The following is a 25,604-nucleotide window of genomic DNA, read 5'->3' on the forward strand; positions in this document are numbered from 1 at the left end:
TGAACATATAACGCCGAGAAAAACCATAAATAACCAGATTTTTTACTTAGAATGACCTTATAAATCTTGTATATTTATAAACTAGTCATATGAAGCCCAAGACAAAACATTTAGGTAATTACACAGTGACGTCCAGAACACAGGAATCCCCAAAATCATCCTCAGGTTCTTATAACTCAATGCTATTACTTCAGTCTAGGTGAATTTTATAGCGTTTTACCCAAAATTTATCCGAAGAGAAACTATAACAGTGCTAAAAATCCTGAAAGGATATCCATTTTCTATGCATTAGTGAGGCAGGGCAGTTACTGTGCAGAAAAGTTTCTAACCTAAAAATAACTGATCTTCGGGGGCTTCCCTGGTGGCGCAGCGGTTGAGAATCTGCCTGCCAATGCAGGGGACACGGGTTCGAGCCCTGGTCTGGGAAGATCCCACATGCCGTGGGGCAACTGGGCCCGTGAGCCACAACTACTGAGCCTGCGCATCTGGAGCTTGTGCTCTGCAACAAGAGAGGCCGCGACAGTGAGAGGCCCGCGCACCGCGATGAAGAGTGGCCCCCGCTTGCCACAGCTAGAGAAAGCCCTCGCACAGAAACGAAGACCCAACACAGCCAAAAATAAATAAAATAAAAAATAAAAATTTTAAAAATAAAAGAAAAATGACTGATTTTCAATGAAAGAAAACCGGCAGGAGGGGTTACAGAGGACCTGTCCCCAAGAGCAATGGAAGAAAGTTAACTGAGCCATGAACCGTCAAAGACATCAAAAGAATGATCACATCCTGAAGGGCCACGGGGGTAGGGCGGGCACTCAAGTAAGAAGCTTTCCAAAGTCAGAGATCACCTGTAAAATTTAAGAAAACGCAGAGCCATTTTGGTCTTCCCCGTCTCCTTGAAAAAAGAAAACAGACATTTGGGACCTCACTATAATATCCATAAAAATTCTATTGTATCCCCTATTATGACGTGAACAGTTACTATTTACTGAGCATCTATCAGACTCTTTATATTTTAGGTTAAACTATACAACATTCCCAATACTTGACCGTCTTAATCTATAAACACGGCGATTTCAGATGGATTCTCCCTAATTCATTATCTCTAATTTCTAATTCTAACTTTGCAAGATGGGAATTATTATTCCCATTTGCAGATGAAGAAACAGATATAAGTAAGAAGCGTCACATGCCCCGAGGTCATGCAAGTACCAGGAAGCACCAAGTTCTCACCCCAAGTCTCACAGACCCCAAAGCCAAGGGTCAGGAGCCTTTCTTTCAAGAGTACAGCTCAGGGCTTCCCTGGTGGCACAGTGGTTGAGAGTCCACCTGCCAATGCAGGGGACACTGGTTCGTGCCCCGGTCCGGGAAGATCCCACATGCCGCGGAGCAGCTGGGCCCGTGAGCCATGGCCACTGAGCCTGCGCGTCCGGAGCCTGTGCTCCGCAACGGGAGAGGCCACAGCAGTGAGAGGCCCGCGTATCGCAAAAAAAAAAACCAAAAAAAAACCAGTACAGCTCAGAGTCATCTGGGGTAGTTCAGGCAGCTAAAGGTGTATTTAGTAGAACACAGAGCTTTAATAATCACAGGTAGTCTGTAAAGTTTTTGAAATATATTTTATACCACTTGCCAGCTTATGTATCACCTCGACCAAATTACTTAATGGCACTTGTCTTAATCTTCTGATATGTAAAAATGAGAGGACTGAACTAGAGGATTGATGAGCTCCTTTTTCATTTCTTTGAATTTGAATAATAATCACAAATATAATACATTTTTAGTTTTTTAAAAAATGATTTTAAAAAAAATTATCATCACTCTTTGGAAGCTAACCAACCAATACAGGGAAGTTTAAAGTAGAAGGAGAAAGTCTTTCTAGACTTTCCTTTCTCCTCTAACTTTGGTGGTCTGTATCCACCTGGAATTTTACCAGATCTAAGGGTGGGACTCTAAGCCATTCCCTTAGCCTCTCTGAGACTCAGTTTCTTGGTGTGCAATATGGGATAGGGTGATGTCAGCTCAGCCTCCTTTCAGGAGAAGATGAATGTATTAGCGTCGATGAAAGGGTTTCCACAATGGGTTGTGTTGCAAGGTTTGAGTAAGGCTTTGCTGGGAGTCATGATCACATGCTTCCCTCCCTGGAATTTGCCAGGATACCCACCAGGGGGGAATGCCTGCCAACCCTCTTCCTCCCCAGCGTCTCCCCCTTCATGACCAAGCAGCGTCCCTCAGTGAGTCAGGACAATAAAGGTTGGGCATCCCTGAGCTAATCAGATAACATTAGAAAAATGGAAATAACCACCAGATATGATTCAACCAGAATAAAAATACTTATACGACCATCTCTGAATCATGTTCCCATCACTCCTGATAAATCAGACCCGGCGGAAACCAGTGAGTGTGAGGGGCCTCTGGGAGTCACTTAACTGCAGTTCTAGCTCTGCCTCACTTGTCTCCCCAAAGACACAGGTTCTGGAAAGCCGATGGAAGCTGTCTGGAAGCTGTCTGGAAGCTGTCATTTCCTCAGTGCCTCCCAGTCATCCTATGGTTTTTGAGTTAAGTCAGTAAGAAAACTCACACGTGTCATTTAATTTTGGAGCCGACAGAGACCCACCCACAAGATCATCTGATAACTTACAACCCAAGAACATACTTGATGCAAACAGCTGAAGATTCTGTGCCAGGAATACTGAAGGGTTGAAATCGACCATGTTTATGAGCCACAAGAAAGATAAGCAGTGGAGAGCGCCATACAGGGTGAAGGAAGTCAGACAGAGAAATGCAAATATTGTATAATAACGCATATAGGTGGAATCTAGAAAAATGGTACAGATGGTCTTACTTGCACAGCAGAAATGAAGACCCAGATGTAGAGAACAAATATATGGATACCAAGGGGGAGAGGGGTAGGGTGGGAGGAATGGACAACTGATGGGAACACACTGGGAATATAGAACAGGGAGCTCTACCTAATGCACTGTTGCAACCTAAACGGGAAGGAAGTCCAAAAGGGAAGATTTATCTGTATGTGTATGGCTGATTCATTTTGTTGTGCAGTGGAGGCTAACACAACATTGTAAAGCAACCATACTCCAATAAAAATTAATAAATGAATAAATTAAAAAAAAAAGAAAGATAGGCAGTGGACTTAACATACTAAAAATGCACCTGTCTCACAATCAAGGGATATTTTTCGTCTGTTCCTGGGACAAACAAATGTTTTAAAGTCAACTAAGAGGCAAACACAAATAATAATTAATATCCGCAGTTTTCAAAACACTTTTACATGGCAACTTACTTGATCCTGAATGGTCGAGGAAGGGAAATTTACATTTATTAAAAATATATTATTGAGGGCTTCCCTGGTGATGCAGTGGTTAAGAATCCACCTGCAATGCAGGGGACATGGGTTCGAGCCCTGGTCCGGGAAGATCCCACATGCCGTGGAGCAACTAAGCCCATGCGCCACAACTACTAAGCCTGCGTTCTAGAGCCCGCAAGCCACAGCTACTGAACCTACGTGCCACAACTACTGAAGCCCACGCGCCTAGAGCCCGTGCTCCGCAACAAGAGAAGCCACCACAATGAGAAGCCCGCACACCGCACCGAAGAGTAGCCCCCGCTGGCTGCAACTAGAAAAAGCCCGTGTGCAGCAACGAAGACCCAATGCAGCCAAAAATTAATTAATTAATTTATTATTTTTAAAAATATATACATTATTGAAAATACACCAGCCACTCTGGATTGGTTACTGCACGGCAACAACTAATCATAGGTATTATTAGCCCATTTTGCAGTTTACAAAACCAAGGCTTTGGGAGGTAGAATAACTTGATCAAGTCGTTCTGAACTCCCCAATTCTACAGGATTCTTTCCCTACAACCTAGCCCTTTGATTTGATGAGTCTGTGGATTACTTGATGGCTTTCCAAAATATAACATTTTGCAAATTAGTAGAGCTGACCCTGAAAAATGTCAACTTCCTTCCTACATTATGCTCTTGCTTCCATTCTGTAAGATCCCTCGTTGGTGGGCAGTTCTACACTCTGCCAACCAAGGGCTAATTATTTCTGGTACCCAGAAGTGAGAAAACCAAGAGAGGAGTTACTCTCCGTCACTGGAGAGCTCCCCAGACCCACCACTGGAGCAGATGGAGTGGGGGGTTCCCATATCGCTTCACTATTAGTGTCAAGTGAGACCAAACCCACAACACCCCTCAGTAACTTAACTGCACCACCACCTAAAACCCTTATTTTCACGCTACTCAGCTGCCCTCTTTAAAGGGGGCTGGACAGAAGTCTGATCAGGAAAACAGGAAAAGAACAAAAAGAGTCAAGTGAAGTCCGCTGGAGACTTTGTCCTAGTTAACCAACCCGTCATGAAAGTTTATTTGAGTAAAATGTACAACCCCAAAGGATTACACACATTCCATGAAATACCATCTGCCCCAAGTTCTGCTGATACTCAAAACTGTGGTATTATAGAAAAAAAAAAAAAGTTTGGAACATAAACAAATATGAATCTAAACCCAATCTGGGAAACTCTCACTTGCTAAATCCTCCCTTGCTAAAAGCCGCAGAAGTATTTCAACCACCGCTACCTTATCACTCTCCAGAGATTTTGGCAAAAAGAAAAGTCTCCAAATTTAAATAGAGAAAAGAAATCTCCAAGTTTGGTTTTCACTTTTGATGACAAATAGACAAATATATTTAAAGGCACCACAACATTCCTTTACCCACCCCAGCAGACTGAGTAATCGTCACCATAAAATACTTGATCAGAAAAGCTGATTGAAAGATACCACCAGAATAATAGGGAAGGTGTAAAAAGAACTCCAAGAGGAGTGGAAGAAGCCTGGGCACCTTGAGTTAATCTAAGCAAAGCTCCCTAGTCTACAAACTAAAGGACAAACCATTCAGCTTTAACCAGCATTTGGGGGAAAACCTTCGTTAATGCTAGTAAAAAAATACAAAGCGGTATGGCAAAGAAAGTTGAGAACGTGATATTTTTTCTCTCTCACAATATTAGCTTACAGCTTAGCAACAGCTAGGGTGGAGGAGGAGGTTCCTGTGTTTGCACCCGCTCCTCTCAAATGCCTTTATTATTATTATTTTTTTTTTTTTAGAGAGAAATCTACTGTTGGGGCAAGGGAGACTCAGACTTTTTTTCTCCTGGGTAATAATGGATTCAATTGCCTTGAAGTCGGTGGACTCCTGGGTTGGAAATACCAAGCAGACAAACAGGAATAGAATAAAGTAATGCACCAGCCAGATGACGTGCCTTAGACCTACATTCTAGAATGCCTTAGGGCACCCTTGAAGAGAAAAATATTTCATTCAGCAAAACTATCAATTTATTTTTTTAAAGTTTTCTTAAGCATTACTAGAAAAAATGAGAGTATTTCCATCTTCGAGATTAAAATAATCTAAATATGAAATTTTTAACTGAGAGAACAGCCACTTAGGCAATGTTATCAGACCTACGTTACCAAGAGATGGAACCCGGCCTCCCCCTCTCCCTACGGGGCCCAGAGTTAGGGAAAGCTAACTCCCTCGCCAGTTAGATAAAGGTTATCTACTAACGGTCATTCCCTTCCTCATTTTATATCCTCCCATGGATAAGAAAGCTAGGCCATATTCACTTTTATTATCAATTATCTGATAAAAACAGCTTATTCTTACTGAATAATCTGAGAATCTCCAAAATCGATTACCATGCAAACTACCATAATCTTAAAGGGAGATGAAGAGGAAAGAATAGGAACCACAAGTATTTGCGAAATTGTGGCAAATGCAGATACTAATGTTTACAGTCAGATTAAGAGAACAAGAACAATATATTAAAAAGAACTGACTGGCATTTAGTGGCTAATAGGTTGCTTCCTCTATATGTTAGTCTTGAACGCTAACCACATGCCAGGCTCTCTGTTAAACTCTTTATCAATGTTTTCTCATTTAAACCTCCCAACAACTCTATGGGGAAAGTACTATTATCCCCATTCTACAGACTGAAAGAAACTGAAGCTTAGAAAAGATTCAATAATTCCCCCAAAGTGACATGGATACTAAAGACAAAGCCAGGATTGGGGCTTGGGCTACCTACCTCTGGAATCCACACTATAGAGTGTACTCTCTCTAAGCCATGCATTTTGCAAATCCACATCCTCTTGTGACGTGTCCTGACAGATGTCTCATAATATACGATGATTTACTGTGATTTAGTTTTTCCTGTATTAGTACTTTGGCACTTGCTAGAGAAGTGAACTCCTTGAAAGTAGGGACTGGGGAATTCTTCTGATCTCCGGAGGACTTCACAGATGGCTCATGCCTCTCAACAACAAGGGTGGGACAAATGGTGGAAGCAGCCCAAGTGTCCATCGATGGAGGACGGATAAACAAAATATGGTAGAGACATACTCTGGAATATAATTCACCAACATTAAAAAGGATGGAAATTCTAACAGCTGCTAAAACATGGGGGAAACTTGAGGACATTACGCCAGTCACAAAAGGAGAGATACTATGTAATTCCACTTAGATGAGTTACCTCGAGTAGCCAAACTAAGAGAGACCAGAAGTAGACGGTGGTTACCAGGGGCTAGAAGGGGAGAGGGGAAGGGGGAGTTGGTATTTAATGGGTAAAGGGTTTCAATTTTACAAGATGAAAAGTTCTGTGGACCGACGGATGGTGATGGTATCACAACAATGTGAATGTACTTAATGTGACTGAAAATGGTCCAGATGGTCAATTTTATGTTATGTGTATTTTACCACAATTAAAATGACAAACAAGCAAGCAAGGGGAAGAACTAGCAGTGCCATCACAGAAATGCCCCAGCATGCTTCTCAGGGCCGGCAGGCAGAAGGGACCCTGCTGTCATGGGTGTCGGGGAGCTGGCCCTCCGCCTGGAAGTCACCCTGCTGGGGTGACACCAAAGCCCACAGAGGGGAGGAGCCATCCAAGGCTGCCCCCACTGTGTTTCCACAGCCCCGCAACCCCCAGGTCACTCTCATGCCCTTTCTGACAGCCGGGGAAGCATGAGAAGACAGCAAACTCTAAGAAAGTGTGTCTTTGAGACCTCGACAGGCACCTCTTCCTGTTTCAGGACTTGGGCCCCTGCAGGGCCCAGATATGCAGTGCCCTGGATGCTGGAACACAAGTCCAGGCATCCATCATTTCCCTTATCATGGAGCTACAGTGGGGGAAAAAAAAAGCGAGGAGAGGTAGTTTCCACCTTGGAAATATGACAAACCAGAATTAATTTGCAAAGGAAACAATATTGAGAAATGTGACAACTCGGGATTCCTTTGATGACAGAGGTGCGGTAATTATGGAGCTGCCCTCATCCCAGGGCCAGAGAGCAGCCTAGACAGTAGGAAAACACAGCTCAACACATGTTCTCCTCTTCGAATCAGTCCCGTGGGCTCCAAAGAGGGTACCACGAACCACACAGGCCCATCTTGCTGAGTGTTCTTCAAGGGAATGGACCAGCTGGACCTCAAACACTTTCTGAGGCCACTCATTGGGTGTTCGGGGCCCACTGTCTTCAAGACCAAGGCTGGGCTCAGAGGTCAGACAAGACCAGCGCTTCCCTTGAAGGAAGTGAACACACCCACCACTGGAGGATTCAAATCTACTGCTCTCCTTTAGCTTTCAAAAGATAGTTTTTCATGAACTTTTTTTTTTTTTGATGGTGATGTTTATTTTCTATTTCTGTCATTTGGATTTATCTTTTGACTGTTTTTAGTAAAAGTCAAAATTGGTACCAATGAAATAAAATTTCTGTGTGGATGACTATGCTTTATCGTGGTAAAATATACAAACATAAAATTCAGCATCTTAACCATCTTCAAGTGTACAGTTCAGGGGCATTAAGTATACTCACATTGTTCTGCTACCATCACCACCACCCATCCAGAGAACTCTTTTCATTTTGCAAAACTGAAACTGTACCCATTTAACACTAACTCCCCATTCCTCCCTCCCCCCATCCCCTGGCAACCACCACTCTAGTCCATGAATATTTCTGAGATCTTAATGAATGTGTTCTCCTTTTACGTTCTCTCCTCCTTCCTCCCCCTTAGGCAGGCAGGCAGCCAGCAGGATGCTTGCTTTGGAGATCTGGTGTCAAGGAGTCAAGGTTCTTCCTAGCTTTTGTAAAAATCTAAGCTATAGACAAGATTATGCAAGGCATTCTAGAAAGCACCCTTCCATCCTCTACCTCTGGGTGTTTTGCTCTGTTCCCTGGAAGCTCCCAGTAGAGCTGGCAAGACTTCAGAGAGGAAAGACTCCAGGCTCCAGGTTCCCAGATTTGCCAAGGATTCCCAGGCTCCATCCCATGCCTGTGTGGAACAGCCGAGAGCCTCAAACTTGCCCACGTGGACAGAAACAGTCAAAGCAATATAGACAGTGACTGGAAATCAGAACTAAAACCGGCGTCAGGAGGTGTCTAGATGGCCCTTTTCCTAAAACCTTAGACCTTGGATGCAATCATCAGGTGGGCGTCTTCCCAAGATAACTGAGGTTAAATTTTCTATTAGCCGGACAGACTGAAGCCTTGGAGACAAAATAGTTAATTTACATAAGTTATAAAATGCTACGTTTTTTGCAAGCCTTTGCTTGTGGACTGAGATCCATACCCTCAACTGCAGTAGGAGACGGCAAGTTTAGTTTGTCTTAAGTACAAAGAAGGCAGAATATGTTTGGTAAAGATTAAGAGACTGTGTATAAAAGCCAGACTACAAGGATTCAAGTTCTGACTGTGCTACTAGATACACGCCCTTGTCTTAAACCACTGTGCTCAGTTTCTTCATCTGTAACAAAAATTTCTAATACTGGTATCTTCCCAACAGGAGGACGTTACGAGGGTTAAAGATGGCAATATAGGGTTTCCCTGGTGGCGCAGTGGTTGAGAGCCCGCCTGCCGATGCAGGGGACACGGGTTCGTGCCCCGGTCCGGGAAGATCCCACATGCCGCGGAGCGGCTGGGCCCTGTGAGCCATGGCCGCTGAGGCTGCGCATCCGGAGCCTGTGCTCCGCAGCGGGAGAGGCCACAACAGTGAGAGGCCCGCGTACCGAAAAAAAAAAAAAAGAAAGAAAGAAAGATGGCGATTCATATGTGGCACTTGGAAGAGGGTCTGATTTTCAATGAATATTCATTATCAGAAGCATCTTAAATCCCCTTTAATCTCCCAGTATCTGCACTTATGGAAGATTCAACTCACTGAAGAAATATGAAAATCTGAGCTTTTTCAAAGTTACGCTCTTTTGAAAGAAGCTTCATCCCAATTTGTGTATGAAAATGGGCCCGTGTTAAAGGTTCAAGGTTTTATTCAATTGTACACATATTGAATTATGTTTTCCTCTGTTCATGTAAACTCTGCCCTTGGTTTGGACCCATTCTTCATAAAGCCCCAGTAATTGTTACTCTGTATGTGTCCAAGGATTTGCAGTAGTCAATTGTGTAATGATTCTTACTAGCATTCTTCCAGGACAATTTTGAAAGGCATAATTTGTGGCCCAAAGAATTTAGTGGATCTTTCAAAAGATGGCATACATTATCAAGCCCAAGAGGACCCTTGAGGCGTTCATGAGACGTGACAACACACTTAGAGGGTGTGGGCTGAAGACAGGAGGGGTACCTCGGGGGACAAAGTCCTCTAAGGTTTTCTTCCTCTCATTTATTTATTTATTTATTTATTTATTATTTTGGCCGCAATGCACAGCATGTGGGATCTTAGTTCCCCCACCAGGGATTGAACCTGCGCCCCCTGCAGTGGAAGTGCAGAGTTTTAACCACTGGACCACCAGGAAAGTCCTCTTCCTCTCATTTATACACCTTTAGGACTCATATTAAAGACAAAATTGTTTCTAATACTGATTTCCCAATTATTTTCTCAAAACAATTACTAGGAATCAGTTACCAGATGTCAAATCTCCCCCTTTTTGTGACATAACCAATAATCCTCCATAGCCATTGATCTCCTGTTCTCTGATTTCCACTGTTCCCCAGAACTCTGCATTTCCCAATTTAAAGCCCTCTGGAGCAGATCAGCTGGTCTGCTGGAAAAACACAGGCTTCCCAGTGCTGGGAAGATTCATTCCACTCTGGCCAGAAGCCCAGCACTCCAGCTTCATCTGCCCCGGCCTCTGGCTCCAAATGCTGGAGCTGGACGTTCTGTGTAGCCTGCCGTCACTCCCCAAGGCGTCCCCTTTCATTTGCAAAGGATCATGAGAGTTATGAAAAGAAGGTACACAGAAGTTGCGAAGAGATTTTCTTCTCCTTGGGATGCCTCGGTGATAAATCTAAAACTTGTTGAGAACAATCTACTTCAATGACAATGTTCATTTAAAAGTATAGGAAAATGATCGTTATAATATCGACAGTGAAAGAAAGCTGTAAAACACACTAGAACCAAGAAAGAATTCTGTTTTCCAACTCTAGAGCTCGAGAAAAAGCAAGTTTTAATCAGAGTAGAAGAAAGTAGGTAGAGGTGTTTGTAGCCATTCTGACGGAGATAAATGCCAAGGGTTCTTTATCGGATAGAATTTCAGTTCAAAACTTTTCCCTCCCTTAATATACACTGGGCATCCTGGTTTCACTTCCCAGTCGTGATTCAGGTTGATTTTCAGCTCACAAACAGAAGACAGAGAGAAAAGGAGGGAGGGAGGCAGAGGGGATGGAGGGGAGAGAGTTCCAGATGTTCTGGGCCAGAATCTAGAGAGGAAGAGAAGGGGCAGGGAGAGAGGAGAGGAGAGGTGTTTGTCAGTGGAGGTGCTGGAATTAGAGGAGCTGAGTGAGAAAAGGCGGAGATGAGTAGATCCCAGGGGCAGGCAGGGAGGCAAGGTGGTAGGAAAGAGGCTTTGCTTCCCTTCACCAGTCTTGCATTTATTCCCTTTCCTCCCCCAGCCTCCAGGTATCACAGCTGACCCAACACAGGTTGCTTGGAGGCTGAGAAATAGAACAGAGGCCTGGGCAAGTTTGGGGGGTAAAACAAACAAAAGGTACTGTTGCCAGGCAGGACTGGAGGGGGCGGAGTGACCCCCACACTCAGAAACATTTCTGCAACATCCTGGGTACCAGAGCCAGACACTCTCATAACCCTAACAGAAATCTATCATGCTGCAATTTCAGCTCTTTTACTCCTTCCAAGTCCCAGTAAAGAGAATCACATTTGCATAGCAAAATGCAATCAGTATCATCTAAGTTACACTTGCTAGAGAGCTGCAGGCATCGGAAGCCATGGAAACATATCTACAGGATGTGAATTCCAGATATGGACGACTAGATCTGGGTTTCTCAGCATCAGCACTGTGGACATTCGGGGCAAGATAATTCGTTGTTGCGAGGGGAGGGGGGCATCCCGTGCATTTTAAGATGCTTAGCTGCATCCTGCTAGATTCTATTCATAGTTGCACCCATCCCCGCTCCCAGATAGACCAATCCCTCAAGTCAGTCTGCTGATCGCAGTCCTGAGGTTTGGCTAGTTTTCTCCGTGGTATCTGCCAGACCTTCGCCCTCCAAGTCCGGTGTAGTGGAGCTTCTCACACCATACTGTGCACACAAGTCCCTAGGGATTTTGTTACAAATGCAGATTCCAACTCCACAGGTCTGGAATGGGGCTCAGGATTCTCTAGTTTCAACAAAGCCCCTGGGTAATGGTGATGCTAATGCCGCAGGTCCTCAGACCACACTCTGAGCACCAGGGCCCTTTAGCACTGGTTTAGTAACAAGAGGGAAAACTGCGTAAGAAAACTGGCTGGCGTCTGCACAGCTCGGCTGGTTACCTGATGACCTCCCAGTGCCTCAGCATCCTCATTTGAAAAATGGTGGTGATTGCTAGCATTAGGTAAGACACTGAAGATAAAGCAACCAGTTTGGTGTCTGGTGCTCAGAAAATGTTAATTCCCTCCCCTTTTCCTCTTAGCTCCTCCCAGCACCAAGCCTAGAAACCTCAAGGTCAAGCCATCCCTGGGGATTACAGGGAATTCCCTAGAAGAAAAAAACTCAATTCCATTCTGAGTGGTGGTTGGAGAAGGAGGGATTTCTTCCCTTTCCTTTCTTCTAGTTTATACTCTCTCTGTTGCTTACACCGTAACATCTGTCGTCCTCTGGAGGCTGTGAATGGTTTTGGTAATGAAGCATACGATGAAAAGAATATTTTTCAACAATGTACACATTGTGATTTCATGCGAAAGCAATGCCTCCCACTCTCTGGGTCCACCTCCATGCTGCATTTAACACTGATTTAAACTTTCCTCAAAAGGAAAAATGATCTCAAGCAGGAATAATCGCAAGTGCTGTGGGTTGGATCTCAATTTCCAAAACAGTTTCTTCATATTCCTCCCCAAATGAATGAATTCTACTCATCTGGAATTGTGTACGGGGAGAATTCTTGCTATCCTTTGCGAGGATAAAATGTTCTAATGCAAAAATACTAATTTGCCAGGCTAAATACAGCCTTGGGATCACACAGCACATGACACATAGACCTTGATTTTAACATACATACAGAGAGAGCTTTTGAATTCAGGGTTGTGTAGTACTTGATTTTTCTAGAATATTAAGTAAGATGTATTCCTTTGGGAAAATCACTCTCTCACCATCCCCACCCCCCCACGAAAAGTGCTCAACAATGGTGTCTTTCTCCATTTGTAGGCTGTATCAGAAAAAATGTATGTGAGGCATTGCTCCAAACAAAGTAAGTTTCTGCATGATTCCACTGTGCAAATGTCGTCATGAGAACAGAAGCCGAGACAGTCAGCTGCACTGGGAGAGGGGCAGCAAGCCGACGGTTAATCGCCTACTGGAAAGTGTGGTTTGGCCTTCCTCCACCTACACCCAGGTGCGGGGCTCAGGCGGCCCTGGCAGAGCTCTGCATTTGAGGCTGGTCAGGCTGGGTGGGAAGAAAGGCATCTGAGGGTCGGGGCTTCCCCCAGAGTCTGCAGGGCTGGTCTCTGCTGCAGGAAGCGCTAGCTCAGTCCAAGGCCCACAGGATCATCACAAACACCCTGGGAAAAGCCATGGCGATGGACAGGATGGCCACCTAAGGAAACACTCTCTCTTCACAGAACTTGGAGTGGTGTTGGTACCAGTTCCACGCACACACTCTTCCTTCTAACCGACAAAACACAATAACCCTGGAAGGTCTGGCAAAGTTCTCCTCTAAACCTCACCAACCCAGGGCGCTCTAAGGCCTGTGGGGTAACGTCCAGTCCAGCACCCTCTGACAACCCAGGAAAAACTGCTCTAGCATCACTGTTTATCCTTGCTCTGCACAGTAATAATCCTTTTCAAGGCTTCCTCGCTAAAGCATACGCAGAGCAAGAAAAAACATCCTTATGTAGTTCAAAGAGAGGTTAATAGTTCTGGACCACCATTGATATACACTGACTCGACTGCTCGCCAATCATACGTAGCAGATAAGGACGCTGGGTGCTCCACAGGGCAGAATGTGCAAGTAGAATTCACAGACCTGTTGACAGAGCACCAGGATTGCCACCATCCCCTGGTCTTGGCATCACCAGCAAAACCAGTTTAAAAGGCAGTATCCAGGCTCCTCCCACACGGGTGATGCTGACAGTCTGTACCATATGGACACTCTATGGACACTGGGGTGATGCAACACATGTCCAGATATGCTGCTCAAGTGAACAGGCAAGTTCCCAGGAAACTGGGTCTTCATGCAGGGCTGAGGCCCTTAAGCAGGGTACATACACTGGAGAGTCACTGGCCCTGAGCTGGACAGTTTCCCCTGCGGAGACGTTCTGAGGGGGACTTCCCTCCAGCAGACAGTGATTAAAAAGAAAACTTCACAGGGGCATCACAAACTGGGTTAGGTGCTACAGTGTTCTGCTTTTTCAGTCATGCTGTTTGTGAATCCCCAACTGCTTTTCCTAACCGACTCACTTCCTTAAACACACAGCCTCATCCTAACACAGGCGTGGCACCATGAAATTGGGGCGAGGTTTGGACCAAGGGTGGAGGTTACCTTTTATATGTGTTTGTTAAGAAGAATGATGTGTAGCACTTAAGAATTAACTCGAAATAATGTTTCTGGTGTGTCCACCTCATCTGGCTGCTACATCATCATCCAAGCAGCCAGCTCTACTGCAAATCCGTGAGAAGTTCAACGATGAGACACAAAGGACTGATTTCACTACGCTTCTCAGGCTCTTCTGAAAACCTTTTTTATTTTAAACTCGTGGCAAATCTTTACTTAATACATTCATCTATGTTCCTGCCTTATGACAGAGTAAACTCATGAAAGCTGGCAAAGAAGCTTGCAGTAGTTCGTGAAGGGGAATCCCAGTGACCGCCATCCTACTGCCGGTCACTGAGTGAGCTTAAAGCCCAGGATTAGGGTCCTGAAAATCTGGGTCCATTTTCCCATTGAGAAGCAATTTCTGACCTACTCGAAGCATCAAGAGAGAGCAGGTAAAGAAGACTGGAAGAAGCCTCGATACAACAGGGTTCAGGGGTAAGGGGACGAGAAGGATGTCAGCCAGGTTCCCCAAGTCAAAAGGGGGCTGTGGGGTGGGCATGAAGGTCAGGCCTGGAGAACCTCTGTGCCCAAAGCTTCTGGATCTGATCAGTGTAAAGCATGAACAACTGATGTGCTACACAATTGCTGGAATTTTTTAAAATTAACTTTAGGGCTTCCCTGGTGGTGCAGTGGTTGAGAGTCCACCTGCCGATGTAGGGGACACGGGTTCGTGCCCCGGTCCGGGAAGATCCCACATGCCGCGGAGCGGCTGGGCCCGTGAGCCATGGCCGCTGCACCTGTGCGTCCGGAGCCTGTGCTCCGCGACGGGAGACGCCACAACAGTGAGAGGCCCGCGTACCGCAAAAAAAAAATGAAATTAAATTAACTTTAACAACTGTTTACTTATTTGCATCTGCCATAAAGATGAAAGAAGATGTTGGTTAATTAAAGAAAACAACCAATTTGGGGAAGAATACACGTTCAAGGTGCTTCCATACCTATTTCATTTAAGTTCTGAAGTAGGTAAGTTTTGGTATCCCCATTTTTTATTTTTATTTATTTATTATTTTTAAAAAGTTTTTATTGGAGTATAGTTGATTTAAAGTGCTGCGTTAGTTTCCGCTGTACAGCAAAGTAAATCAGCTATACATATACATATATCCACTTCTTTAGATTCTTTTCCCATATAGGTCATTGCAGAGTATCGAGTCGAGTTCCCTGTGATATACAGTAGGTCCCTATTAGTTATCTATTTTATATATAGTAGTATGTATAAAAAATATGGAACACTTCATGAATTTGCATGTCATCCTTGCGCAGGGGCCACGCTAATCTTCTCCGTATCCCGTTTTTTATAGATGAAGGAACTAAGACTCAGTTTATGTAACATGCTGTAGATCTGATAGAGAATTTGGCCAACGCACTAATGAGCTTGGGCCCTGCCGTGGCTCTGGATAACTGGGGCGTTAGATATAGTATCTGTGTATTTGGCTGTGCTCACCCCATCTGCTCCAATCAAGCATCCAACCGACCACAAAGTCCCTGAAAAGGGGGCTTCAGAGGACAGTGTCACCCCCACCAAGTTCTACAGCTCTCTCCCCTTCCTTGGCGTTCACACCATGACTCCCCCAACTCGGACATGTATCCTCCAAGACAAACAGACAAACAAACCCACTTGAGGGAAGCTCCATCATTTCATCCCCATCCCCATCCTCTTCCTGAATAAGGAAACCTTCAGCATTCTACCTCCAAAGGGTACCTTTTCCAGTTGCAGGGCCCATGCAGTCTTTCTGAGACTCCAACCAAGAAAGGAACAAATGCCACTTACATGTTCCTTGATTCCACTCAAACGTGTCGCCCCCAAGGCCTGATAGCACTGGTGCTCCTAGATTTGAGAGAGAAGTACCAAAGGGTGGGCTTCCCTGATGGCGCAGTGGTTGAGAGTCCGCCTGCCGATGCAGGGGATACGGGTTCGTGCCCCGGTCTGGGAAGATCCCACATGCCACGGAGCGGCTGGGCCCGTGAGCCATGGCCCCTGAGCCTGCGCGTCCGGAGCCTGTGCTCCACAGCGGGAGAGGCCACGGCAGTGAGAGGCCCGCGTACCGCAAAAAAAAAAAAAAAAAAAAAAAGTACCAAAGGGAAAAAGAGGTCAATGGGCCCAAGGATGCTCTCAGTCCCTCCGCCCATGCTGTCTGTCCTCTTCTGCACCTCCTCAATCTCTGAATTCACTTCAAAAGGAATAAAGAACCTCTGGCTGAACCCTGGAGAAAGCGCATCCTGTTTTACTGTAGGAAGAAGGCAAGGTCTTGATTAACTCGTTTTTCTGGCGCTCATCTTTCAGAGACTGGGGCAAAGAACAGAAATAACATTTATATTGGGATTTTAGTTTTCTCAAAAGCCAGCCTCCAGAGTCTGTACTGGACTAGGTTTGGCGATTACACTTCTACACTTCTAAAAATTATAATTTGTATCTACGCTAACATCACGCTGAGACTACAAAATCCTGAACGGTCAAGGGAAGGACAACAGTACGTTCACCACGGTCAACTCACTAAGGCAAGAAGTAGTCGAGGCGGGGTAGTCATTTATTACATCTTAGAAACATCTTCATCAACAACAGTTGAAATAAATGTTTAAGACAAGTTTAAATTTCAGTTACTGAAATTATTAGAGCACTCTAGTTCTTAAGTATTCTAATTAATCAAGTCCTACTTAAATCACACAAACATACTCTATAGTTTTCCTTTTTGAGCAAAATACCTGTTTGTCCCACTATCTGAAAGTAGACCACTCCTATGAAACCTTTGGTAAGCTGAACTGGCATGAAGCAAAGAGTATTCCCACTTCATGTTACAGCAGACACTTCCATTTTACCAAAGACTACACTAGTTCGGTAACAGCTTCTTCATAGAAGGGAAAATCTTCTTTGGATTTCTTCTGGTTAGCGAAATGTAGATCCTGAGTAAAAGCTAAGTGGCACTAATGTGAACTTTCAGAAGGTGGGGGAAACCTGTAGTGGATTTTCCTGTTACAACAGAGATAATTTCAACTTTTCTATAATAATATCTTCCTGGAAAATGTGTTTGAAGGGCATATGTCCAAAACTTAACAGCAGTCATAATCACCTTAGAAGGTGATTATCTAACAAAGATATTTCTCTCTCTCTCTCTCTCTCCCTCTCTCTCTCTCTCTCCCCCTCTCTCTCTCTCTCTCCCCCTCCCTCCCTCCCTCCCTATCTATCTCCCCTGATGGCTGATGGACACACTGCCTCCCTCAGGTTCAAGCCACCCAAAGTGCTCCTGGATGAGGCTGGTGCTAGTGCAAGGCTCTGAAGCTTAAGTTTTTTTAGCATCACAGCAAATCTGCCTCCGGGTGTCAAGTTTGCACAGTACCAAAAAAATGATGCAATCTTCTAGCAAGACTTACTAACATTGTTGAACCTGATAAGTACATTAATCAATTTGAAATTTCCAATAGCTTACACAGGATGCCTGACCAATCATCTAAGCAAATGATGACTCCCATGTCTCTCAGGATCAAAGGACAGCCATTCCAGAGGCTAATTCATGACAGATCATACCAGTGCTGAGAAATGTATAAAACTTAAAAATGAAACTGGTTTTCAGAGTCAATTTTCGACATGCTCCTGTTTTAATCATTAAAATCCCTCAACACAACCCCTGTCCAAATTCAATTGCATTTTTATTTGAAACATTTCTCATTTTCCTAATATGTAGAGACTTGTGATGACAACCTTGATAGAAATCTAGGACATGGGTGTTTTAAGAGTCCACCAAATCTATAAAGACAGCAGAATCTAGCCCATAATTATCATAATTAATTAGAAAGTCCAGGGTGTTAACATTTTAGAAGCAACAGTTAATATGTAATTTCTATATTGAAATGCTGAAAGGTTTAGAAATAAAACAACCAGTGGATCATTTTCCCCTCACTTGATAACTAAATTAAGACAACCTCTTCCACTTTATCAGCCAGAGACCCTGAGGCTAGCGAGGCAGAAGGAGCCACTTATGAAAGTGAAATAAATTCTGACAACACTGCCCTGAACTCCGCAGGCAGGAAACTGTTTCAACTGTCATGCCAGAACTATGAGATAATGGGTATTTCAAAATGTTTGTCCCATCTCAAAGCCCAGTCTCACACTAGCATCTTGGCATCCCAGAAAGAAGTTAAAAATGAACTCCACTGCCAGAGAAGCATCTCAACACTTAATTGCCCAGTCTATTAGGTAAGGTATCTGGAGACCCAAGGTATATTACTTTCATTTCTTCTGGCTCATGACTAATTTTATTGGTGCAGCTCAAAATAACTGCAGGGCCTACAAGACCCATGGTGTGCCCACTCAAAGGAGAAGATGCCCTTTAAGCAAAGAGCCTATATCAAAATGGAGAGGAGAGCGCAGGCATCGGACAGCCGTTTAGAGGTGCTTTAGGGCAAGTTTCAATTCTTAAAAGGCTTTATGTTTAAAGAAGCAGTGAACTCCTTACTAAATATGCCTCATTTCTAGACCTGTTACTCTGAAATTTTATTGATCAAAGTTGAGGAGGCTGCCAGCAGAAAGAGAGTGTTTAATTAAATTGCGAACATTTCCAGGAAGAAAAGTGTGATGCTTAATTTACCTCTCTTCAATTAGAACAAAGCCAAGGAAACAAATCCCCTGGGGTTTACACTGGTGAGTGGTGGGTTTGTCCTAATTCAGCCTCCAGGTGCCTGTGACGGGTGATAAGACGGAAGACCGCTTCCTCTGAGAAGCTGTTTGCAGACTGAGGGATATACTATATAGAGAGGGGTGTGTGTGTGTGTGTTCGTTTTTTTCAAAGGTAAAGACGGGGGGGGGGGGGGTTAGGTGCTGCGCCTAAAACGGCTACAGGGAAGGGCAGACATCTGCCAAACCACTACTGCCCCACGCGGGAAACCGGGTCTGGAGAAATAATCCACCATCTCTCTACACGAGTCACTTCCCTCCCAGACGGCCCCTTCTGCGGATCAGGGAGAGATCCCCAATGCTGGCTGTCTCGCATCCGTCCAGGGAAACTCAGAAACCAGCTTGCGGGACCCGCTCCCGCGGGCCCACCCTCCGCCTCGTTCCCCACCGCCTGCAGCCGCCGCTTCGCCTTCCGCCCTCACCGCCCACTAACCCCACCGCTCCCCAGCCCGCCTCGCCTCCCTCCGCGGGCTCCCGGACAGCCCGCTCTCCCGGACGTCCATTCAGTCCCCTGTTCTCCGCTACAATTCTCTAGAATTTCTCAGGGCCGCCAGTATCTCCTAGCTCCTATCCCGGGAGGCGCGTCGCCTCCACCGCGATTTCAGAACACTTGCCCCAGCGCTCACCACCACGATCCGCGCCCTCGACTCCCCACAGTGTCCCCACAAAGGGGGCCAAAGAGACCTACCCTCCGGCTTTATCCAGGATAAAACACCAGAGCCTAATAGCTGGGGTCCCAGCCTCAGGCCGAACTTCCAGGCTCAGCTCGGACCCGGTTCCCCCTCCCTCCGCGCGCAGAAGGGCTGCTCCCTCCTCCTACAGCAGCTCCCCGGACCCCATTCCAAAAGGTTCCAGCTGGCTGAGAACCCGGCCCTCCTCGGCCTCAGTCTCCCTGCAAAGCTCCTGATTTCTGAAAACGCCCCCAGCGCTACCATCAAAGGAGTCAGGACGCGCGCCTTCTTCTCCAGCTGGAACCGCTGGCTCCATCTACAGCGGCTCCCAGGCCTGGAGAGGCGGTTACCGACCTTTGATTTTTCTCTGCTTTTCCTGTACAGCCCGACTCTGTGTGTGTTTGGCGGAGAGGGTGGGAGGGAGGTGATATTCCTAAGTTTAGTTTTTAAAGCATATATAAGTAAATATTGAATAAAGCAGCCAAAAGCTGGCCCTCCCCCAAACCTAGGAATTCAAAGCCACAGGGTCACAGCCCTTTCCAGCCAGGCCCCCGCCCCGCACACGCTCCACTAGGCAAGGACGATAAAAGCCCTTTAAAGTCCGCGGTGCATCAGAGGGCCTCCCAAGAAACCAATCCCTCTCAAGCCACCCTCTCCCCGCGCGCCCGAGGCCCCAACACCAGGAGGGGGCCCCAGGGACTTGGTTTCCTGGGTCGCCGCGCCTGAGCTTGGACACCCACCTCTGGGCGCCGGACGGAGGCGCTGTCCTCGGCCTCCGATCTAGCGCGGCGCGGCCGCTACCTCCTCCTCGGGGCGTCGGGGAGACTCCGCGGAAAGGCGTTCGGCAGGCCCCGGCTGGGGCGAGCGCATCTGCCGAGAGCCGCGGCCGCTCTGCGCGCTGGAGGGCCGGGAGCGCCGCCCGCCTGCTCCCGGAGCCCGCCCCTTCCCCGCCCCCTTCCCAGCGCCTGGGGCAGAGGTCTGGCCCGCCGCTTCCATATCCCCTCCCCAACCACTCGCACCTTCTGTCTGTGACTTTGGCGAAATCTTGGCACACACTGAGAAACCAAGAAATGAGTGAATGGATAGACTGGAGGGATGGAGGGATGGGGCAAGTGAAGACGAGTATTTCCTAACTGGGGAGAGGGCACTGTGTCTGGGTACGTGGACCTGTGTTAGCGCACGTGTGGCCGTGTCGGCGTGCGTGCATCTGGACGTGTGCGTTGGTGTATACATACGTGCGTATGAGTGTATATGGAAGTGTGTGGCTGCGTGTGCGCCCTCACAAGGCCGGCACCGCTGAGTTCCTATCCGAGGGGTCGAGCTCCCCATCCCTTACCAGCACCAAGGCTGTGTCCGGGTAAGCAGGACCGCTGGGAGCCGGTGGGAGACGCGTCTTTGTGTGTTTTGGGCCTCTCCGTGACGTGGTCCAGAGGCTGAGGGACAGGGATGCTTCTGGTTCCCTGGCTCTCCAGAGCCTTCATGCTGCCCTCCCTGTTGTGGCAGCTGGTGGCTTGGTGTCAGAGCTCGTGTGTTAACAAAGCCAGCGGTGGGGAAGGAGGCAGCTGATACACCGCGTGGGGCTGGATCCGGCGGGTGGCCAGCCATCCCCCACTCCCAAGCTGTCTGAAATTTCAGCTTGTAATCCCCTCCCCCACCATGAATATTTAAATAATGTTAATGACCCTCTGAAGATGGACCTTCTAGAAATCCTGGGAGGACACACACAGAAACACCTCACACAGAAAAGAGTATTTTTAAAACCAAGGTGTTCTATGCGGAGGAAATATAACCATGATATGTAGTCAGATTTCTTGAATTCAACTTTCACTAGGCATGATCAAGGTTTTCATTTCCCAGTGATTCTCCCTCTCCACCTCTGCCCTTACTCCCCTAGTTTCCATCCTCTGTTGGCCGCTTTTTTTCTGAACCGCTGGCCAAAATCCCGGGGTCCTCTTCTGAGAATCAATTCTGCCTGCCACACACAGCAGGGAAAGACAACTGCCAGGGACCTTGATTTCCCATACAAGAAACGGTAACGGGGACCTGTCCAGCTAAAGACGTTAAAAATAGCATCAACCCCGGAAAAGGCTTCTTTACTGTCTGAAGGCTTATTCACACCTTCACCAAAGGGGAGGTGGGGATGCAGTGAAGGCTACAATGGAGACCTCAGCGGTTCTCCTCAGGGTTCCTGAAAATCTATAGGCTTCTGTTTCTTGGCATTTAGGAATTGTTTCACCAGCCTTTTTGCATGTTTGTCTCTTACACTATTGAATTTCAACAGAATTTACTGACCAGTGGTTGGAGATTACAGAGTTTTAGCCTCAGTCAATCCCTTTCTTTCCTTTTCTTTTCTTTCTTCCTTTCCTCCTTCCTTCCTTCCTTTCTCTCTTTCTTTCAGCTCTTCATGGCACTAACCTGAGTTAAATATTTGGGTGCCCTACATTGTGATCTATTTTTAACATTTTCATAGTATGTGAAAACTCACATTGAAATGAGCATGTCTGGGGACACTTATTTATTTATATGGACCATAGACTCTTCAAGGAAAAATTCTAAACTTACAGCAGAGGTGAGATTTTTATAAACAGTATTAGGGCATCATCACTTTCTTCCTATATTCCTAAATTAGAATGTATCATTTACCAGTCAAATTTGTTTCCTTATTAGAAATATTACAGCAATTCTGAATTCTTTCCGAAAGCAATGTCAGTGTTAATATTACTGTAATATTATTTTTAAATATGAATTAATTAATGCTAATTTTCTGTTAATTTTAAAGTTCTGGCATATTCTACAGAAAACTACTGGGAATATTAATTTAGGAAAAGTACATGTTCAATAGATATTAATTTACAAGAACACTTCCTTTTCTTTCATCTTATAAGATATTAAAGAGGAAGCCATGATTAAGCTACACTTTTTTAAAATGAAAGCCTTGGTACACACCAGGGATCAGAAATAGTTGTTTAATTTGTTCAATGAAATCAATGCAAGGGTATGAACATCTGCATGTGAAAGTAAAACCTGTTTTCAATTAACATTTATTCCCCCCTAGGTCAGCGGTTCTCAACCAAGGGTGATTTGATGCTTCCCCCCCACCGCCCCCGCCACCCACCCAGACATTTTGGAAATGTCTGAAGACATTTTTGATTGTCATATTGTCATAATGGGGGCGGGGTGCTACTGACATCTAACGGTTAGAGGCCAGGCATGTTGCTAAATATACTGAAGGGTATGGTGCAGTCCCACAACAACAAAGGATCGTGTATCCCAAATGTCAAGGGTGCCGATGTTGAGATATCTTGCCCTGGACCCAAAGCCAGGACTAAGGACCACAGATATCAGGACCGTGTCTGCATTTATTAAAAATGCAAATTCCTGGGCTCCACCTTTACCTACTAAGTCAGAATCTCTGGGGGCAGGACCAGGGAAACTGTTTTAACAGCTCCTAGGTGATTCTTAAGAACATGAAAGTATAAGAAACACTGGAGGGCTTCCCTGGTGGTGCAGTGGTTAAGAATCCGCCTGCCAACGCAGGGGACACGGGTTCGAGCCCTGGACCGGGAAGATCCCACATGCCGCGGAGCAACTAAGCCCATGTGCCGCAACTACTGAGCCTGCACTCCAGAACCTGCGAGCCACAACTCCTGAAGCCTGGGCGCCTAGAGCCCGTGCTCTGCAACGAGAGAAGCCACCACAGTGAGAAGCCCGCGAACCACAACAAAGAGTAGCCCCCTGCTCACTGCAACTAGAGAGAGCCCATGCACAGCAACAAAGACCCAATAAATAATAAAATAAATTTTAAAAATTTAAAAAAAAAAGAAACACTGGAGATGAGAAAGGCTGGCTTCTTACCCAGTGCATGCTTATGGGCTCATCACACTGTATGTGTCTTAACATGATAATGGTTATTAGAGCTGAGAATATTTTATGAAATATATAGGCTCCTTGATCCATGTAAGAAGCAAATAAAGGGCTACTGATTCTGTGAAGACAAACAAACAGAGCTGGGATATGAAAATGTTAAACAGTCCCTACACCATTTAGGACACAACGCCTTCTATGGAAATGTTGCCTGGCAAGAGGGGAGGTCATGATTTTTTTTTCCCCTATGGCCTAAGTGTACATTTTTGCTTATGCTGCCTGCCCATTTTAAATGGTGCCCCTGAGCAAGAGTGGCTTCCAGGGGACACAAGAAATAGAATGTACTTACTAGAGAAACACCAAAAGTAAAGGTTGGGTTTCTGGGAAAGAAGTCACCCTAGACACAGATTGACAGAGCCTCTTCTTCCTCCCCAAGCTTAGAGAAGAATAGAAGCTGAAAGAAAGACCCATGAGTTGCTCAGAGAGCTGATCTGAAAACCCAAAGAAGGGGCCAAGACTGGTCAATCATAAAGAATTTGCCATTTCTTCCTTCTGGCAAGGAGAAAGGCCAAAAAGCATCAGCTGGGTATACTCCTCAAGTACTAAATGTGTCCTACAGAAAATAAAGGCTTGCTAGAAAAAAAAGAGTAAGAATAAGATGGAAAAACAAAGAAAACCAGCACCAAGAAGGCTGGCCCCCATCAAACCAATAGCCTTAGATCTGTTGGGCTTTCCCAGCAAGTACCAGGTAAAGTCATTGGAAAGTTAGGAACAATCCCAATCCCAAGGGCATCCCCATGGGACCAGATGCACCACTGCAAATCTAAGAGAAGAAACAAACAGGGGGAAATATTTGCAACACATATAACAACGGGTTACTATCTCTAATATGGAAAGAGTTCTTACAAATCAATATGAAAATTGAAGAAAATTACCAACTATCTGATTGAAAAAAACAAACCAGTCATTTATAGATAAGTAATTATAACTGGCCATTGAACTTAGGAAAAGATGCCGAAACTCTTTCTCATTAAAAAAAAAAATGCAGGGCTTCCCTGGTGGCACAGTGGTTGAGAGTCCACCTGCCGATGCAGGGGACACGGGTTCGTGCCCTGGTCCGGGAAGATCCCACATGCCGCGGAGCGGCTGGGCCCGTGAGCCATGGCCGCTGAGCCTGCGCGTCCGGAGCCTGTGCTCCGCAGCGGAAGAGGCCATAGCAGTGAGAGGCCCGCGTACCACAAAAAAAAAAAAAAAAAAAAAAAAGCAGTGAAAATACTGGAATAATATATTTTGCCTATATCAGTAAATACATAAAATACAAATATTATCTATCATTGGTGAGAGAATGATGAAAATTAAGTATTGAACACTGTTGAAGGGAATATAAACTGATGTTAATAAATTGGTAAATTTGTTATACAATTTGGTGATATCTCTTAAAATTAAAAAAAATGCTTATACACTTGAATTTGCAATTCACTTTTGGAATTCAGAAGGTTATAAGATCTGCGAGTTAGAAGAAGACTGAAGTGGTAGGGAGGAGTCAGTGAATAAGAAATTCCTGATCACAGAATGGCCAAAATAAAGAGACTGTTTAATATAAACTTTTAAAATTGCTTGCTGTGCAATGTTGTGATGTAAGTACTTCAGGTAACCCCTAGACCTCTGATAACAGTATTTGTTCGGAGAACCAAAGGCAAGGGGCTAACATATGGCCTGGTGCAGACTGGATATCACACAAGAAGGATGTGAGATTAAGAATTCAGACAAGATGGGAAATCAGAACAAGAAGTGACCAGGAGAACTAATTCCATCCCACCGGAGTTAACCACTTGAGTTAAAAGTCCATAAAAATGGGCTTCCCTGGTGGCGCAGTGGTTGAGAGTCCACCTGCCGATGCAGGGGACACGGGTTCGTGCCCTGGTCCGGGAGGATCCCACATGCCGCTCCTGGCCGCTGAGCCTGTGCTCCGCAACGGGAGAGGCCACCACAGTGAGAGGCCTGCGTACCGCAAAAAAAACCACAAAAAAACCCACAAAAAAACAACATAAAAAAATCCATAAAAATAGTGGGGTGGGCACTGGACCACCTCTAACACTTTGTGGGTAAGGGTCCAAGTAATTTTAATTTAAATATAAAAGGAATAATTTTCTTCTGAAGGCTGTGGGACTTGGGACAGCCAGCCCACAAACTCCTAGGATGCACACAGATCTTTGGCTTATTTTCTGATTCTGGTCGTGGTTTTACCCTATTCATCTGGATGTCTTGTTTGTTTATGGATTTCCCACTTAAGACATTTCTCCACTGATCTCTGATTTTTATAAAAGGGCAAAAATGTCATCTCTAGATAATTGTAAGGAATGCT

At 45.4% G+C, this 25,604-nt stretch overlaps 1 protein-coding gene and 1 non-coding gene across 20 annotated transcripts in view; both read right to left on the reverse strand.

Moving 5' to 3' along the window:
• The window catches only part of PALM2AKAP2 (PALM2 and AKAP2 fusion), a 607,743-nt gene that overhangs the window by 91,551 nt on the left and 490,588 nt on the right, over nt 1-25,604 (reverse strand). Inside the window, exon 1 of one of the 19 annotated variants that reach the window (XM_027105258.1) lies at nt 20,116-20,259. The exons of 16 other annotated variants lie outside the window; for them this stretch is intronic. Coding sequence is in view for 1 of the 3 variants with exons in the window: in XM_027105257.1 (XP_026961058.1) it covers nt 19,637-19,639 (3 nt within the window). In the remaining 2 variants the exon portion in view is untranslated. 2 more of the 19 variants (XM_027105257.1, XM_027105259.1) reach the window with 2 other exon arrangements.
• On the reverse strand, nt 15,254-15,358 carry LOC113620289 (U6 spliceosomal RNA). Its single transcript, XR_003432736.1, has one exon. It is a non-coding gene; the product is annotated as a U6 spliceosomal RNA (small nuclear RNA).

The sequence above is a fragment of the Aethalodelphis obliquidens genome, unplaced genomic scaffold (genome assembly GCF_003676395.1).
Source record: "Aethalodelphis obliquidens isolate GAN/ISIS:26980383/991018 unplaced genomic scaffold, ASM367639v1 scaffold7, whole genome shotgun sequence".
NCBI classification, from domain to species: domain Eukaryota; kingdom Metazoa; phylum Chordata; class Mammalia; order Artiodactyla; family Delphinidae; genus Aethalodelphis; species Aethalodelphis obliquidens.